The sequence below is a fragment of the Neopsephotus bourkii genome, unplaced genomic scaffold (assembly GCF_033783945.1).
Source record: "Neopsephotus bourkii isolate Nb327-2 ecotype Australia unplaced genomic scaffold, CSIRO-AGI_Nbou_v1 NB_1780, whole genome shotgun sequence".
Lineage (NCBI taxonomy): Eukaryota > Metazoa > Chordata > Aves > Psittaciformes > Psittacidae > Neopsephotus > Neopsephotus bourkii.
The window spans coordinates 3,599,351-3,615,977 of NW_026902254.1; the positions used below are offsets into that span (position 1 = coordinate 3,599,351).

The following is a 16,627-nucleotide window of genomic DNA, read 5'->3' on the forward strand; positions in this document are numbered from 1 at the left end:
GATGGTTTTGTCAGTGGCTTTTGAGATCTTTGGTATGCACAGCCTTGATACATGAGCTACAAATAGGAATATCACCTAGATAGGTGATGGAAATCTTGACCTACCTTCTTTTTTCACATTTTTCTTGAATCACCAGATTTTCATCTTTGCCGCTTCCTGTCCCTGCTTTCCCCCATTCTTAGAACTTTTCAAGAGAAGCTTTCTTCAAGAGATATCAACAGGTAGTCATGGGAAAAGTAAAACTTGCAGTTCTTTATAGGGTAGTTCTTCTGTCCTTCCACCCATCCTGGGCTAGGTTAAGGAAACTCAGTTTTTCACATCAATAGTGCTATCATATTGTAACCTTGCTGCAGGACTTTTTTATGTAGGGCAGTTGCTTTCATCTATAGATCAAGTCATCATACCACAGAAGTCTCTGTTTCTTACTTCATGAAGATTTTGACATCAATTGCATGCCTAATGACATACTAATTTGCTTTTCTCTGGCTATATGGGACACTTCTCAGAACCTTAAGTGCGTAAGAGTTTAATTGATAAATTTAGGTGTTTGAGGGTTGTGGTGCCCTATAGAATGAATCTTTCATTAACTTCAAAGAAGATGTAAGTAATAGGGTCTGGCCCTCTTTTCATGAGTCTTTGGCCATCCTGTCCAGACAGTGACACATCATGTCACCACTGTTGTTACAGGTCAACAGACAAAAAGGAACAAGAACCTCTTTTTAAGAAAATGTTCCATGCTGGGTTTAGGGAAATGTTCTAATACATGAAATTCACCCACAAAGTGTGTCTGCTCACAGTCATGAGAGACTTAATGGACAGACTTAGACAGTTTAACACACTGATTACCGATATGTAGTGAAGGACACAGCCTATAATCCATCTTTGAGGATTACCAGTGCTGATGTCAACCTCTGTCCTTCATACTTCTTGTTGGTGTATCAGTCTTTCTGTTGTAGAGCCAGAGTACTTCCAGGATTCCTGTTAGTGCACTCCTATCTGTCTTTGACGAGGTCTTGCAGTTTGTGATTCCCTAAGCATAATGTGCATGCCTGCACACATCTCCCTAGCATTAGACATTCTTTTAATTGAACAGGATTTCTTACTGAATTTGAAAAACCTGATTAGTTCAGCAGTTATATCAAGGTGCATCTAGCAATTAGATTTTAGTAGCAAATGGAGCATTTCTTCATCCTGTCCCACTGCACTGCAGCAGAAATTCTGAGTGAATTATTTAGTTTTCTTCTCATCAAACTTAATTTTGTTCTTAAATGTTTGATGAACCAGCCCAGTGAGTCATCTATTCATCTTCCACATCCACTGGAGATATCCTTCCTGATGGCAGTTACCTGAATTCTGCCCAAAACAGGAGGTTAATCTTCTTGCTTTTCTCTTAATGCTACTTACATCCACTGTTGATACTTGCCCAAGCAGGTGTGGGGCATGCCGCCCGTCATCTCACACAGCCTTTTCTGAAAGACCTAATCTTCTGTTGTGGTGGCAGAGGAAAGTACAAAGGGCTGTTGAGTCTATCAGAGCACTCTTCTGTGGGGAGGCTGACTGAATGGGCCCAGTTTTAGTCGTACCCAAGATCACGAGCAGTTTCTGCGTGGAAAGTGTATACATTAGATGCTGGTGCGTCCTGCAAACAGGTAAAGGCCTGTTGGTATGATGCTGCCTTCAGAAGTGGAGTCCTACAGACTGTATTTTGCCATTTTGACAATTTTCCAGGTACATAGTGCCATACAGAGATTGCTGTTTGGAAGAAAAACAGTGAAATGCTGGCACCCTTTAAGAACTAGTGTGTATGATTTCCATTTCATTAAATATTAGTGTCCACAATATGCAAGACAGGCTGACATCCACTTGTAATCAATACATTTAACAATGAGATGTCTCATGTTTTCCCCACAGTTAATCAATATATATGTCATATTCTCTCATTTCATTGTTTTGTAATTCAGGGTAATAAAGAAGTCAAAGGAATAAAATGTTTGAATACAAGCAGCAAATGTATTTGAGAAGAAAGTTTTGCTTTTTTCTTCTAATGAGAAGTATTTATCTGTATATGTTGTAGATTGATGGTACATTTAAAGTGGATATTCCTCCAGTCCTCCTTGGCTACAGCAAAGACAAGACCCTGGGAATCGAGAGAGGTTATGACTCTGTGCAAAATCTGAGTGAGGGCTCATATATAACACTGTTTATTACCATTGAACCACAGCTCATTCCTGGAGAGTCAGTCAGAGAGAAGGTAACTAATCGGCAGTTCATCATATTCTTGCTTTTTGTTTCCAGGGGTGCAGTTCCTGAGAGGGATATAAATAGGTATGCTTAGTGTACTGAAGGACACGAATACAAGTATAGAAAGATCTTAATACAAATTCTGAGTGTTCTGCTGTGAATTTTTTTACTCAGTTCAATTTAATTGAGTGACCAGTACGTTAGATGGACACTTAATGCATAAGTAACTTCTCACTTTCACCAGGTGTCTAGTTCTAGTGTTAATAGAAAGCATATTTGTGTTCATTATCTATGAGCATATCATTTTCCCATTTATTTCTGTAGACAATAAAGTGTTCATGTGAGTATTTGTGACCAGTGGACAAAAAGGAGGTAGGAAGTGCAAACTATTTTCCTCTTTCTGTGTTTATACTGTTCAGAGAAAGCGTTTATTATTTATGGCTCCATGATGCCAGATCTTGAAGACAATTCTTTCTAAACAGCAGCTGTTACTGTTTTCAGTTATTTTATTTAAACCAGAAGTGCCTTACACTAACAGCAACAATTTGTTGTTACAATGCATGCACCACTTGCTGTTTTATGTAACATTATGCAATGATTTTGAGATCCATTCAGCAAGGATGCATGTTCTTCACACGCAGACAGCAGCAGTTCATTCTTTTCCAGTGCTGCACTTGTCATTTATTAGAGACAAACAGATCTGGAAAGAAAGGTCTATCATGATGTAATTTCCTTTTCAGAATAAATATATAAATCTGTATGATGCATTTTAAAAACCTGTTTTCCTTTTCAATTACGGTCTTGGAAACTATCCAGTCCTGGGTTCTCTTGCTCTCCTGCAATACTGTGGGAATTGTTACATGTTAGTCCTGTTGAAAATAAAATCAGTGAAGTGCATTCATGGGTGGGTTTTAGTGTTAATTGGTGTGAATGATGAGATTATTACTGTGGCTTAGAACCAGAAATGCAGTCTTAAAACAGCCTTGAAGCACTTTTAATAGATGAGACCTTATTCAAGAGTTCTGAAGTCTGAATCTTTACACACAGCAATTACTTGCTAGGAAGAAAATGCACTGAATTTGTACGGACACAGATCTCCATCTGCAGAAAGATCTGTCTCCAGCCCTGTTTCAAAAGAGAACTCATTGAAATTCAACTAAGGGATGAGATTATTGTAAAATACTTTGGACTGTATGTTACACATCTTGAATTTCAAATAATGAGCAGATGTTCAGACCTTCTTGTATAGATGCAATTTGATGCTCAGTTACCAAAAGGTTATGTATTGTATTAATGCTCAGTGAAATGCACTTTGGTAGCTATATTTAGAATGGATTTGAACACTTCAGAGGGAAAAGCAGTGTATTTTATTCAAGTCAAAGATCTTTCTGACATAAGTTCTTTTCCATTTCAAATATGACAGTAGGACCTAACTGTCCCCTGCCAAAACTCAGACGTAAAGAACTGGAAAGAGACTGAAGTATGTTCCATTCTGAAGATTCAGCAAAGAATTGTAGCACAGTAAATCACAACAGAGGAGATGAGTCCTGTTCTAAATGGCAAGAAATAAATGTGAAAGCTTCTCCTCACAAGGAGCCAATACTGAGAAGACAAGGGGCAATGGGTACAAGTTGCACCGGGAAAGGTTATATCTCCATATAAGAAAGGAGTTTTTTACAATGAGAACAGTTGTTCACTTGAACCGTCTCCCTAGATATGTCGTAAAGTCCCCCTTGCTGGAGGATTTCCAGATGTGATTGGACAGGGTGCTAGATAATCTCATCTAGGCTCCGTTTTCCACAAAGGATTGGACCAGATGGTATTCTGAGATTCCTTTCCAGCCTGGGCTCTTCCATCATCCCATGAAAGCCAAACTACCAGAAATTATGCACAGTCACTGAAGTGCACTGAAAGTGAAACCAGGAATGAGGACACTGTTGCTGAGGAGGAGGCCTGAGGAGGGCCATGAGGACAATCAGGGGGCTGGAGCACCTCCCGTATGAAGATAGGCTGAGAAAATTGGGGCTGTTCAGCCTGGAGAAGAGAAGGCTGCGTGGAGACCTCATAGCAGCCTTCCAGTATCTGAAGGGGGCATATAGGGATGCTGGGGAGGGACTCTTCATTAGGGACTGTAGTGATAGGACAAGGGGTAACAGGTTAAAACTTAAACAGGGGAAGTTTAGATTGGATATAAGGAAGAAGTTCTTCACTGTAAGGGTGGTGAGGCACTGGAATAGGTTGCCCAGGGAAGCTGTGAATGCTCCATCCCTGGCTGTGTTCAAGGCCAGGTTGGACAGAGCCTTGGGTGATATGGTTTAGTGTGAGGTGTCCCTACCTGTGGCAGGGGGGTTGGAACTTCATGATCTTAAGGTCCTTTCCAACCCTAACTATTCTGTGATTCTAGATAGAAAACAGTTGATACAGAATATCTGTTCTCTAAAATTTGAGAAACAGTAGAAAAACCAGTTGTGATTAAGAAATCCGTGTGAGTTTTCCCAGATTTTTGTTCACTTTTTGCATTAGAGTTTTTTCTAAATCTTGTAAAAACTTCACAAGGTTTAGTTTACAGCTGGTTTATTGACCTAAGCCAAACTGGATCAGTTCTTTAGCAAACGTACGGGATTTTCAAATAATCTGTTTTTCAAAGCAAAATAAGTAGAAAACAGTAAGATGCAATTTGATGTTAGAGGAAACCAGGTAAAGCAAGACAGAATTCATTAAGAGACTGTTCTGTTTTAGGTAGCATGTGTCTAATGAAATCTGTACATTTCTACAGAAACTCTACTAAAGTGACAGGTGTGTATATTCTAACCATGACAGAAGAAGTTGTAACTCTGTGTTGCAACTCCCCAAACAGATATTCCCACATATAGTTACTAGTGAAAGTGTTTAACATAAAATGACAAAAACTAAATGTTTTGCCATCCTTTGTTCTATTGCTAGCCATTTCTGCTGAAGTTAAATCATTTGAAATACTTGTGTGCTGCTTTAAGATGCTAAGCTCAGTTTTAGTTTGATTTTAAAATACCTTTTTTCATTTCTTTACCTGTTTTTCCTCCCTCTCCTTCCTGAATCTCTATCTAGATGAATGAAATGCTTAAGAAGGTACAATATTCATTAAATCAGCTGCAAGATTCCTATTGTTCCCTGTGTAAGATTTAGCTTAGTTTTGTGCTATTCAGCAATCTGCTTGCGCTTTGCACTGCTTGTCGCTGATATAGGAGTTGTTTATTTGTCAGTGATATTTGCAGCGAATGACTACATTGGAATTTACAAAGTGCCAGAGGCTGTAAGTTTTGGCTGTTAATATACAAGGGATTCCAAGTGGGTGAAACAAACTATTTTGACTGATCCTGGTACCTTTAAAAGATGACATCTTAGGTGATGTGTGAGTAAATAATTGTCATTGTTACATAGTTAATATGTGCTAGATTTGCTTCTGGAAAATCTCATCTAAAAGCATTGAAATTTTAGACATATCTGAATTATAAGGGTTCATCTAAAAATTTCTTGGACCTTCTCTGCAAATATTTTGGGTTGTCGCAGTATTATTAATATAAAAATGATAGGATTTTATGCATAGCCTCAGTTGTGGTTTTAATGGAATGCCGTGTGAGTAGCATGTGGGATAGTGCCTAACCATAATTGTTTAACTTTGAATTAGTAAGTGGTGTTACATACTCTTTCCTGCAGGTTTACTTGGCCATAACTTTTCAGTGTTCTAATAGAGCCTGCTTAGAGGTACAGGTCATTATGTGCATTCATAAGTAAATGCACATTGCCTGATTTTGCGTTACTTTGACCTCTCTTATATAACTGACATCCAAAGTATATACTGCAGGAAAAGTTCAGAATGCTGTTAGGAAAGAATTTCTCACTGCATTTATATTCCTGTAAATGGTGAAATAAGGCCAAATATAGTAAAGGCTTAAGCTCAAACTATAAATAAAACTATTTTTGTATGAATTCTACTGTCTTTTTAAGTTTGATACCCAAGAAGATGAGAAATTGCTCCAGGCAGCAGAGAAGTATGAAGCTGAATGTACATCAGCATTCCCAAGCCGTCAGTGCCTAACAACTGTGATTGACCTCAGTGGGAAAACAGTTTTTATTACCAAATATATCAAACCTCTGAATCCACCAGAGGAGCTTCTTGATGCTGTCCAAGATAGTTCTCAATCAGCAGCAGTAAGTACTTGGGAAAGACAGTGAAGTTTCTGGGATACGGATTTCCAAGTGTGTGCATTCACATGTGGGCACACTTGCACATAAGTACATACCAGTTCTATACATCAGTTGTACAGCTACACTTTTGGAAAAGGAAGGACCACAGACAGGAAATAAATTAGTAATGACTATGTGTGCTACACAGGGAGTCTATCCATAATGATGCTGGAAAAGGATATTTGTATTCTCTGAAAAAAATAGATATATGAATGAGTATTGTGCTTTAAAAGACAAAGAATTATGCCGTATCTCAATGGGAGGTATGAGTTCTGAAATGAGCTGGTTGCTGCTGCAATGCGGTTAGTGTTTTGTCATTGATATCTGTGGCAATAGCACTGGTGCTTCACACCTGGTATAATACTACTGTAGTGGGGTGAACTGAAGGAGTGACTTGCTTTGTTATGTTTCCTTGCAGGAACTGGTGGCTCGATATGTTTCTTTGATTCCTTTTTTGCCGGATAGTGTGTCATTTGCTGGAATTTGTGATTTATGGAGCACATCGGACGTAAGAAATGCATTAAACAGTTCTTTATCCTCTTGAATGTGAGGCAGCATCCTAGCAGCCCGTTTCAGGGGGATATTGTACTAGATGAGCTCGTGAGGTCCCTTCAAACTGAAATTATTCTGTGATTCTATTATTGTGAAGACTTTATTTCAGGGAATAAGGACCAAAGCTTAAAAAGCTCATCCTGATACGAACCAGAATTTTTATCTTAGATAGGTTGCAGTTGATTGACCCTGCACAGGATTGGGGCTTTAAGCTTTTCCGGGGTGTTTTTCTGTTACAAACCAATCCAAAATAGCTCGTCCTGTGCAAGTGAAGGAACACTGATTGATCAAGACTTTAAAACTAGGCTTAAAATCGATCATTGTAATTCCAAGGAACTACAGAAAAAAACACTGCATGTAATGCCAGCAGAAATGGGGTATTTAAGCCTTCTCTGTTGCATAAAGATAAATCCTGTCATCTACAGAGTAGCAGACATTGTTAATCTTATATGATGGTTTTACCATCTCAAACTCTTCTCAAAATTCAGAATAACTCAGGCAAAGACCCTGTTTCTTGTGGCACAACCTCCATTCTGCATCATGGATTTTCACAGCATTCACGCTTCATTCTGCACGTTGAAGCAGTGCCCAGTAAACAGGACAGGTCAGATCTGAGAGTAGTCTTCTGCTTCAGAAGTGGTAAAAAACACTATAAAGTGTTGAAAACACAGCTGATAACTGCATAGAAAGACTTTTTTTTTTCCTTGTACCTTAATTAGCAATTTCTGTACCTTCTGGCGGGAGATGAGGAAGAACACGCCGTGCTCTTGTGTAATTATTTCCTTGGAATGGGGAAAAAAGCCTGGCTTATCATTGGAAATGCTATTCCTGAGGTAAGAGGATTTTTTCACTTGGTCTCAGTATTAACTTGTATTCTGTGCAGTCTTTGGTTCCCACCAATGGGTAGAATTGTTTCTTGCTGGCACGTTTATTCAGGAGTTATGTGAGCATTGGTGCTGATGGAACTGAATCTTTCCAGAGAGAATTAAGAAAAAAAAGAAAGCTAAAAGTGTATCTTAGTTATAAACATAATCTGGTTTTTTTTTCCTAGACTGTCTCCACACTTAATCTGGTAGTAGCTGTTGTCCTCATAGTACACTGCCAAGCATCTGTAAACCCTGATTGGACTTTAGCTTGTATAAATGGTGTGTCCAGGACAGACACAATGGGGATAGCCCATTCACAGCGCTTCAGTTGTGAATACACAGCCTATGACAGTTTGGGTGGGATTGGGTAAAGGTTGAGAGGTGGCAGGAGAGGGTTAGGAGCTTGCCCGGGATTCTTACTGGTATGTAAACATTCTTTGATCCTCTTTACAGCTGACAGCAAAGCTGCAGCAAGATGATGGATTTGTTCAGGCTCCACAAGTCCATCTGCATCCACCTCCTCTGATACAGGCTGGTTAGGCAGTCTACTCCACCTTGGACTGCTGTGTACCTGATCACTCCCCTGAGCCCACTATGGCAGCAGTCTGGCTTAGCCTGACCAACATCTAACACATATAGATTCTTTCTCCCTTAGGAGATGCATTTATTCACAGGGAAGCACTCAATTTCCAAGTAACCAATATTGCTCTTTTCAGAGAGATGGTAGCATGGTCTATAATGCAGATTTCCACCATTTGTATCTCAAATTACCAAGCACATGTGAAAGTTTTGCTGAATAGAATTTTGGTAAAAATCCCTGTCCAAAAGTGTCTTCATGCGGAGGTACTGCAGCAGCAGGAACAGGTACTCAGGTGCATTCCTTCCACTCACAACCTGGTGGAGATGGTAGTTCTTAATAAAGCCGTCAGCTGGTGCATGCTGTAAGGAGGGGGTTATTCCAGGTATTTCAGGGTACCTGGAAATTGTAGGAAATAAGGAAACAGAAGGGATTCCTGATAGAGAATACAAAAGGGAGCTAGGAAATTCCTTATGTGCCTGTACAAGGGAAGGCTGATAGATGAGATACATGGTGTGCTGCCCTGGTGGGGCACCTTCCCCTCGGAGGCAGCCCATGGGTGAGGGTTGTGGCAGTAGTCAAGCAGCACATGCTGGTGCTGAAGTGGCACTAAACATTCCTGGATGTGGAATTTCACACTGGTTTGTAACTGAAACAAGATGACTTTCAGAATCTGTACTTTAAGACGTACTGTGTATGTCTAACAATTTCTGTGCCACATAAGAGACTGAGACCACATTATGTGTTAGTTGGTTGCATTGTAAAGAACCTGTACATTCTTCCAACCAGCATGCCCCCCAAAAGTGCTGTTAATAATAAAAAGTTAATATCCCAAACAATACAAAACATGCTGTCTTTGTAGCCAGTTTTCAAACATCTTTCTCACCCTTTTTCTTTCTTTCTAGGGACCAACTGCTTATGTATTAACTCTGGAGCAAAGTCAGTATGTGATTTGGAACACCAGTACTGGATGTTTTTATGGCCAGTATGATACTTTCTGCCCTTTACAAAACGTGCACTGTCTGATCAGCTGTGATAATGTAAGCGTTTTGTCACGTTTCTGTACACATAAGAGTTGATGACTTGATACCTGCCTTGACCTTATGCATCATTAGTTCATCCATGTAACTATATTTAGCTTGTCACTTTATTAATGATTTTACCGAATATTAAGCAGGTTTTTCAGCTACTTTAAAGAGGAAAGTTATTTTTAATTAGCAGTTAGGTGGATCATGACATCTGTTCATATAATTTTACAAATGAAGCGTACTGGAAGGAGTCACTTGAGTTGCATACGCAGTGGCTGGCACAGCCCTGTTGGGTTCTGTGTGCAAAACACAGAGGTGGCACTACAAGGCACAGAAACTGTACTGATTTTCTGCCTGGTGTTAAGTCCTCCTGTTTATTTGCTATAAAATACAAGGAATACTAGTGCATGTTCACTGTGGCATTACTCGCTGCGTGTCTGGAAGCCCTCTGAGAGCAGTGAGGGCAAGACAACAGGGTAAGAAGGAGCTGTGCAGCTTAGGGCAGGTGAGCCGGAGGAGGGGGAATGGGGCTAAGCTGGGTCTGTGCCAGGAGAGACAGAAACCCTGGGCAGGTTCCTGCCAGCAGCATTCCTGGGGACACAAACCAGGACATGATGGTGAGGTAGAGAGAGATGTGCGAGAGGCTGACACTGAGGAAACAGAAGGTCAGTTTAAAAAAAGATGCTAGGTTTTCAAATTCAGTGTAAAGGTTTGCTCCTCTGTTTTTTGGGAACACTATAAGGAAGCAGTGAGTCAGGCTTCCATTATGCACCAAATCATAGCAAACAGCTTTTATATCCTGTATTGAAAACATACCTGGGGAAGTCATCTGAAGTGTCATGCATTGTCAGTTTTGTTTTGTAATTATCAGGGGTTTTATTCTACACACAAACTATGACTTGAGCTGAGCATTTAATATTCTAAAGCACATTTATTTTAAAGTGTCAGTTCTCTTTCACAGACCGTGTTCTGGGGAGGGTTCAGTTGGTTTGGGGTTTTTGTTTAAGCAAAATAGTATTTAACCTGCAGTTTAGGCTCACAGACCAAACTGATTATCTATAAAAAAGTGGGGTGCAAGACATGGGTTCCCTTCAGTGACAGAGTATACATAGATGCTGTGTGTACCTGCAGATCCTTTCCAGTCTAAGTGATGCCATGATTCCAAGTTGCCAGCTGCAGTCAGTAATTCTGTCCATACACTACTCTCAGTCCACATTCAGAATCATGAGACATAGTAGAGCAGCACCATGCCTTTTGATGCAGGATCCCGAAGCTGCACATGAGCTGTGACTACAGCAGAGTGCCTTGTTCCATATGAACTCATACTGGCACTTGCTCTGGGAGGTCAAGTTAGTGGCACGTAGGTGGAATGTGTTCCATAGGTGTGGTTATATACCAAAAGTTAAAAAAACCTCGCTTTCTTGTAGATCTGGTTTAATGTGCAAGAACATGATTCTCCAGCAAGGATAAGTTTTGATGTCAGCAAACCAAAACGTTGGAAGTCTTTCTTCTCCAGAAGCTTTCCCTACCCTGGCCTCAGCAGCATTCAGGTATCACTGGATGTTAACAGCTTGGTTTGAAGGGTTGAGAGGCCACAGACTAAATTCTTTGGACTTCTGTGGTTAAGTGTATTCATGTAGCATTAGGTTGTAAACAGATTTTCCTAGACACTGCTTAAAAAACAGGCAAAGCAGAATCGTGTAAAGCATTTGGTTTTATAGAGAACGGATGCATGCCTGTTGTCCTTTTAACTACCCATGTAAGAACATGGGACAACAGTGAAGTAAAAAGGAACAAATCTTTTAACACAGACATATCTAAAGTAGTAGCTTGGTATTATAATGTCCATGCTTGTCTTATGGCTAGGACATCCCTAGTAAACAACCTGTGATTCCTCCAGAGTTTATCAAAGGGAGTTGAAGTTTCCTTTGGGATGAGAGAACAAACAAAAATACCCAAACACTGTTACACACAAGCATCTAGTTAATGTTTTTATCATGTCTCTAGTAACCAAGAGATTATTTTAGCATAACTGTGAACTCATGGGAGTACCAGCAGGGCAGTAACTCCTGATGTTGTTGTATAGCCAGAAGAGATTGCACATTTTCATGTTTCACTGTCTTATTTCTAGCCTGAAGAGTTAGTTTACCAGTGTTCAGACAAGGCTGCTGCAGTGGAACTCCAGGGCAGGTAATTGTACCTCCAGAACAAATGCTGTTGGTCCTGATAACCAGCACCTGTTCCCACCCAGATCCCAAAACCTGCTGTGAATGCTGGGAGCTGAGACTGGCCTAAGCAAGCCAGCAGTTCACAGGGCTGCTTTTCATGCTCCCTCATTAATAGAGAAAGAGCTGATCAGCCATGGCTGCACAGCTTCCTAATAAGCAAGATGCTATAGAGGGATGAGAAGCTGTAAACTAGAAAGGGCTGCAAGCTCCTGGCATCCACTTCTGTCAGTTAACATGCAGGCACGACACAGCTATGTTGGCATTGCTTTTCTGTGCTTTTAGGTAGCAGTAAATTTAACTGAGGTCATTTGTGATCCCCATAAACATACTAAGTGTGTCAGAGAGGACCAGTTGAGGTGTCCAGTCAGGACTAGAATGGTAACAATCACTCTGTTTTACTGCAGGATTGAGAAAATATTAAAAGAGAAGATTATGGAATGGAGACCAAGGCACCTCACGCGCTGGAACAGATACTGTACCTCTGCCCTACGGAGCTTTTTGCCGCTGCTGGAACAAAACCAAGGCAAAGATGTAGAAGACGATCATCAGGCCGAGCTGCAGAAACGGCTAGGGGATTACAGGGTACTGCTGTGAACATGTCTGGCTTGTGCATAGGAGGGTCGTCTAAATCCCTAGGATTTTGTAATGCTTTGTGGCATAAGTGTGCTAGGTTATATATTTCTTCTGCTACTGAGAGTCACAAGGACTTTTATACTCAAACAGATGTAAGGAGTGATTATCTATTTCAGTTACAGATGTTGAAGATAAAATTTTCCTGTTGAATGTAAAGATCAGAATGTACAGGTAAACTAGCTGCGCTGTTCTTGCATTATTGCTCTACCACAGAACAGGCTGACCGGTGCATTAGCTCTCAAGTCTGGTTGGTAAGAACCTGGCAGTGGTGCCGAGTAGTGTTAAACAGTCTACTTACAGCTGCAGGAGCCCACACACCACCATGCTTTGCTGCTTTTCTAGTCCTTGCTCCAACTCTTTATAGGAAGAAATTGTACTTCAGCATTCACTGCAGCCACCAGTGTGCCTGTTCCTTCTTCCTCCAGGCTGTTGTAACGCTTAGGTCCTCCTGCTCTTCATGTTCACACATGTGGCAACACCAGACACAGCGTAGCCACCGTCAAAGTGAGCTGCGGTTTCAGGTCCTGTTGGACCTGAAATGTATGATGGGCAGGAGATGCCTGCCACATCAACTCCTCAGCAGAGCAGGCAGACAGAACACAATGAATTAACACCAGTTAGAAGGCAGAAAAGCTGTAGCTACACTGTATGTGTTCATTAATGTAATTTTATTGTACTGCATTTCTAAACAAACATCTTCACTTCAAACTTAACCCAGAGAGGAGAAATGGCAGCAGCTTGCCTGGAGTACAGGAAATAGGGAGGTGGTATTAAAATAGAAAATAAGCCTTTTTTATTGCAACTCCTCAGGCCAGCATAAATTTGCATGCAGAGTAGAACAGGTTTTTAAACCTATGTATTTATTCCAGTGCCTTTACCTTTCCTCATTACCTGTTTTTCCTCGTTCTCTCTCCTAGGTCTCCGGTTTTCCTATTCACAGGCCATTTTCTGAAGTCAGACCTTTAATAGAAGCTGTACACAGCACCGGTGTTCACACCATTGACATTGCCAACGTTGAATTTGCTTTAGCTGTGTATGTTCATGCTTATCCCCAAAACGTTCTCTCTGTATGGATTTATGTGGCTTCACTTGTTCGAAATAAGTAGTACAGACAAGTCAGAATACCTACAGAAATTTGCTTATGTAGGGGACAAATGTGAGAGATTTCTCACACTGCTGATTTGAGCTATCTCAAGTATTTTAAACATCAAATGAGGGTTTCAGTAGCTGCAAACACGAGTGTTACCATCCTACAGCCACTGATGAGGCTACTTACCACCGCCAAGGAAGAGACTGAGAGCATGCAACTCCAGTACTACTAATAGGCAATTTTTATGCCGTGTTTATTGCTCTCAGTGGGACACCATTCTCTCAGAGTGTTACAGATGCCCTCATATGGTGGTGACACTGCAGAGTACCACAGCAGTTCAAGCCACCTCATTTCTAGGTATCAGGTGGTTCCTAGAATCATGCCTTGAGAATGATGGTTTTTACTAGTCAGTTTATTTTATCTACAGCCTTTCTTCCTCTTCAAAGACAGTGGCAAATACAGTTACAGTTTTCCAGTACTCCAGCTCCTGAATGAAGGAGTATTTACCCACAAGTACATTTCACGCACCGAAGAGCCATCAGTGAAGACCACACTTCAGTATTTAAGAGGCAATTTCATCTGCTGCTCCATACTTAGTGGCTGTATAATGCCAGCACCATTTAGAGGTGTAAGATGACATTTTCTTTACAAGTTAAATGCTTCATCTTTAATAAATATTTATGACAAAATCTAAGTGGAAGCTCATTCATTTTCTACAAGAATTTGATTAAATTACTTTGGAGAATGAAATCCTTAGCTGCAAGTTACCCTAATGAAAGAGTATGAAAAGAATAGCTTACCAAAAAACACATTTACATATTAATATCATAGAATCATGTAATAGTTTAGGTTGGAAAGGACCTTAGTCCTTAGGAATCACCTAGTTCCAACCCCTCTGCTGTGGGCAGGTACAACTTCCACTAGACCAGGCTGCTCAAGGCCCTGTCCAAGCTGGCTTTGAACACTGCCAGGATATGCAAGTAGTTAATATTTAACTTGGTGTTAATACTGCCAATACTGATACCTGTACTTCTGCACTTCCCTTGCTAATCACGCTCTTCCAAGTGATAATGACAGCCTTCAAAAACTGAGTCAGGATGGGCAGGGGAGACCAGTCTGCCTTCTACAAAGGTGCCCACTGATGTGGTTTAACCCATGCATTCCAGTTGCTCCCTCACCTGCCCCCACCCAGTAGGGTGGTAAAACCCATGTGTTGAGATAAGAACAGTTTAGTAATTAAAGTGCACTACTAATAGTACTAGCAATAATAATAATGAAAAGGAAAATACTGAACACCCACACACACACCAAAAAAAACCACCCAACCTAACCAAACAAAAAAACATCCAACACAAGTGATGCACAATACAATTGCTCACCACCTGCTGACATACCCAGCCCAACCCCAAGCAGCGACTGACCTCCCTCAGCCAACTCCCCCCACTTTCTACACGCAGAATGACATGCTGTGGTATGGAATACCCCTTTGGCTAGTTCAGGTCAAGTGTTCTGTCTCTGCTTCCTCCTGCTCCTTGAGCCCCTCCTCACTAGCAGAGGATGAGACTGAAGAGTCCTTGATTGGGTAAGTGCTACTTAGCAACAGCCAAAACATCGGTGTGTTATCAGTGGTGGTGTTTGAAGCCAAAACACAGCCCTGCACCAGCTACTAGGAAGAAAATTAACCCAGCCAGAATTGGGACACCACCCACCCCTCCTCCGCCTGAGGAAAACCACTCATGATCTGGTGGCCACTGAAGTTTGCACCCTAGCATGGGCTACAACACTCCTTCTTGCCATGGGCTCTTCCCCATACCGCCACACAAACACTCACACACTACTCAAACATTACTCATCTTTTCCTAGCTCAGGTTTCACTTGGCCCAGCAGTGGATCTTCTGCCTTCCTGCTAATCTCTGGTGTTCAGCAAGCAGCCTTTTTACAAATCAAAGCCATGGGGAAAAATGTGACTTTGGCTTCCTGGATTTCCTATTAATGAAAATAGGCTTCCTTGGAAGCTGTGCCAAAAATACACCTTAGCATGGTTAGAGGAACAAAAAAAAACCAAAACACAACCCCACACACATTGCAGGTTCACAGCTCTGCAACACCCACCCCATCTCTGCAGCGTGCTGGCATGGTACGCCTGCACATCACACCTCAAAAGCATGTATAACTCAAGTGCTACGCCAGGGTCATATTGGTGGGAATGTTTTATTTGAGTATGCCTTTCAAGCCCAAATACAAAACCAAATGCAAAAGGAAGGTGAGAATTTCCCTAATTTTGCAATATAAAGAACAACTTGAGGATGAGAGGAAAGGGGAAGAAACAAGGCTCCTAAAGGTGTAGAGTTGTTACCCAAACGCAAACAATACATTTCAAATTCTCTGCAGAGCTTTGTATTGTACTTACGGATTCAAAACAGAAAAAGCCCATTCACTTAACACAAAAGAATCCAGTAAAGTCTATTTAAGTGCCGAACTTGGGAGAAAGTGGCATAAAGAGACATCTGAATGTTTTCCCATCTTCCCCAAATTAAGTAAAACAAAACCCAACACCCCCAAACCAAATGAGATTGTGAGATTGTTACAACACTGTACAGTACACTCATAATTAAGATTCTGAAGTTGTGGGCAGGGTCAGGCTAGTAGAACAAATCTCACTCCAAGGATTGTTAACACAAGATGCAAACTGTAAGTAAAGTGCATGAAAGGAAGCCTGCTCAGCTAAATGAAGTAGACTGAAAGGTCAGGAGTCAGCGGTCATTCGCCAGAGCGGCAGCAGGCCCGAAAACCACACTGCAAATTCTGGCATCCACTGGCGGTTTCAGCATGAGGACCTGCACAAAAACAGAGCACATGTGAGAAGGAGAAAAGGATATTTGCTCAGATCCAGAATCCTCAGAACCTGGTGATTCAGGAAGTGTCTCCTCATTTTCATTCTTGCACTACACTTCATTCAGCACTGTGAAGTCTGAAACACTGCCAGCACTAGCCCAGTGTAAGAACCTCAATTTGTGCTCTAGTACCTTAGTCCCATGAAGGTAACACATTGAGAGTGACGCAGATGTATGATGAGCAGCACTACACAAGCAAGTTTCAGCAAGCTCTCGCGGCCTGCTTTCAGAATTGAGGTGTATTTACACAATGCATATTTAATGCCCGTTTATCAAACTCAACAACCTCATGGA

At 41.1% G+C, this 16,627-nt stretch overlaps 2 protein-coding genes across 3 annotated transcripts in view; one reads left to right on the forward strand and one right to left on the reverse strand.

The window, feature by feature from the left end:
- The window catches only part of LOC133226372 (complement C1q tumor necrosis factor-related protein 7), a 72,959-nt gene extending 58,826 nt beyond the window's left edge, over window positions 1-14,133 (forward strand). For both annotated transcript variants that reach the window (XM_061379861.1, XM_061379862.1), the window contains 9 exons: window positions 2,075-2,251; window positions 6,226-6,429; window positions 6,884-6,973; window positions 7,737-7,850; window positions 9,366-9,500; window positions 10,916-11,038; window positions 11,620-11,678; window positions 12,121-12,298; window positions 13,267-14,133. In XM_061379861.1, the coding sequence (XP_061235845.1) occupies window positions 2,075-2,251; window positions 6,226-6,429; window positions 6,884-6,973; window positions 7,737-7,850; window positions 9,366-9,500; window positions 10,916-11,038; window positions 11,620-11,678; window positions 12,121-12,298; window positions 13,267-13,455 (1,269 nt within the window). In that variant the 3' untranslated portion in view covers window positions 13,456-14,133. The remainder of the gene's footprint in view (window positions 1-2,074; window positions 2,252-6,225; window positions 6,430-6,883; window positions 6,974-7,736; window positions 7,851-9,365; window positions 9,501-10,915; window positions 11,039-11,619; window positions 11,679-12,120; window positions 12,299-13,266) is intronic.
- Window positions 14,134-15,634: 1,501 nt separating this feature from the next.
- Window positions 15,635-16,627, reverse strand: part of FBXL5 (F-box and leucine rich repeat protein 5) — a 36,047-nt gene continuing 35,054 nt past the window's right edge. Inside the window, exon 11 of the mRNA XM_061379836.1 lies at window positions 15,635-16,276. Coding sequence (XP_061235820.1) covers window positions 16,200-16,276 — 77 coding nt within the window. The 3' untranslated portion in view covers window positions 15,635-16,199. The remainder of the gene's footprint in view (window positions 16,277-16,627) is intronic.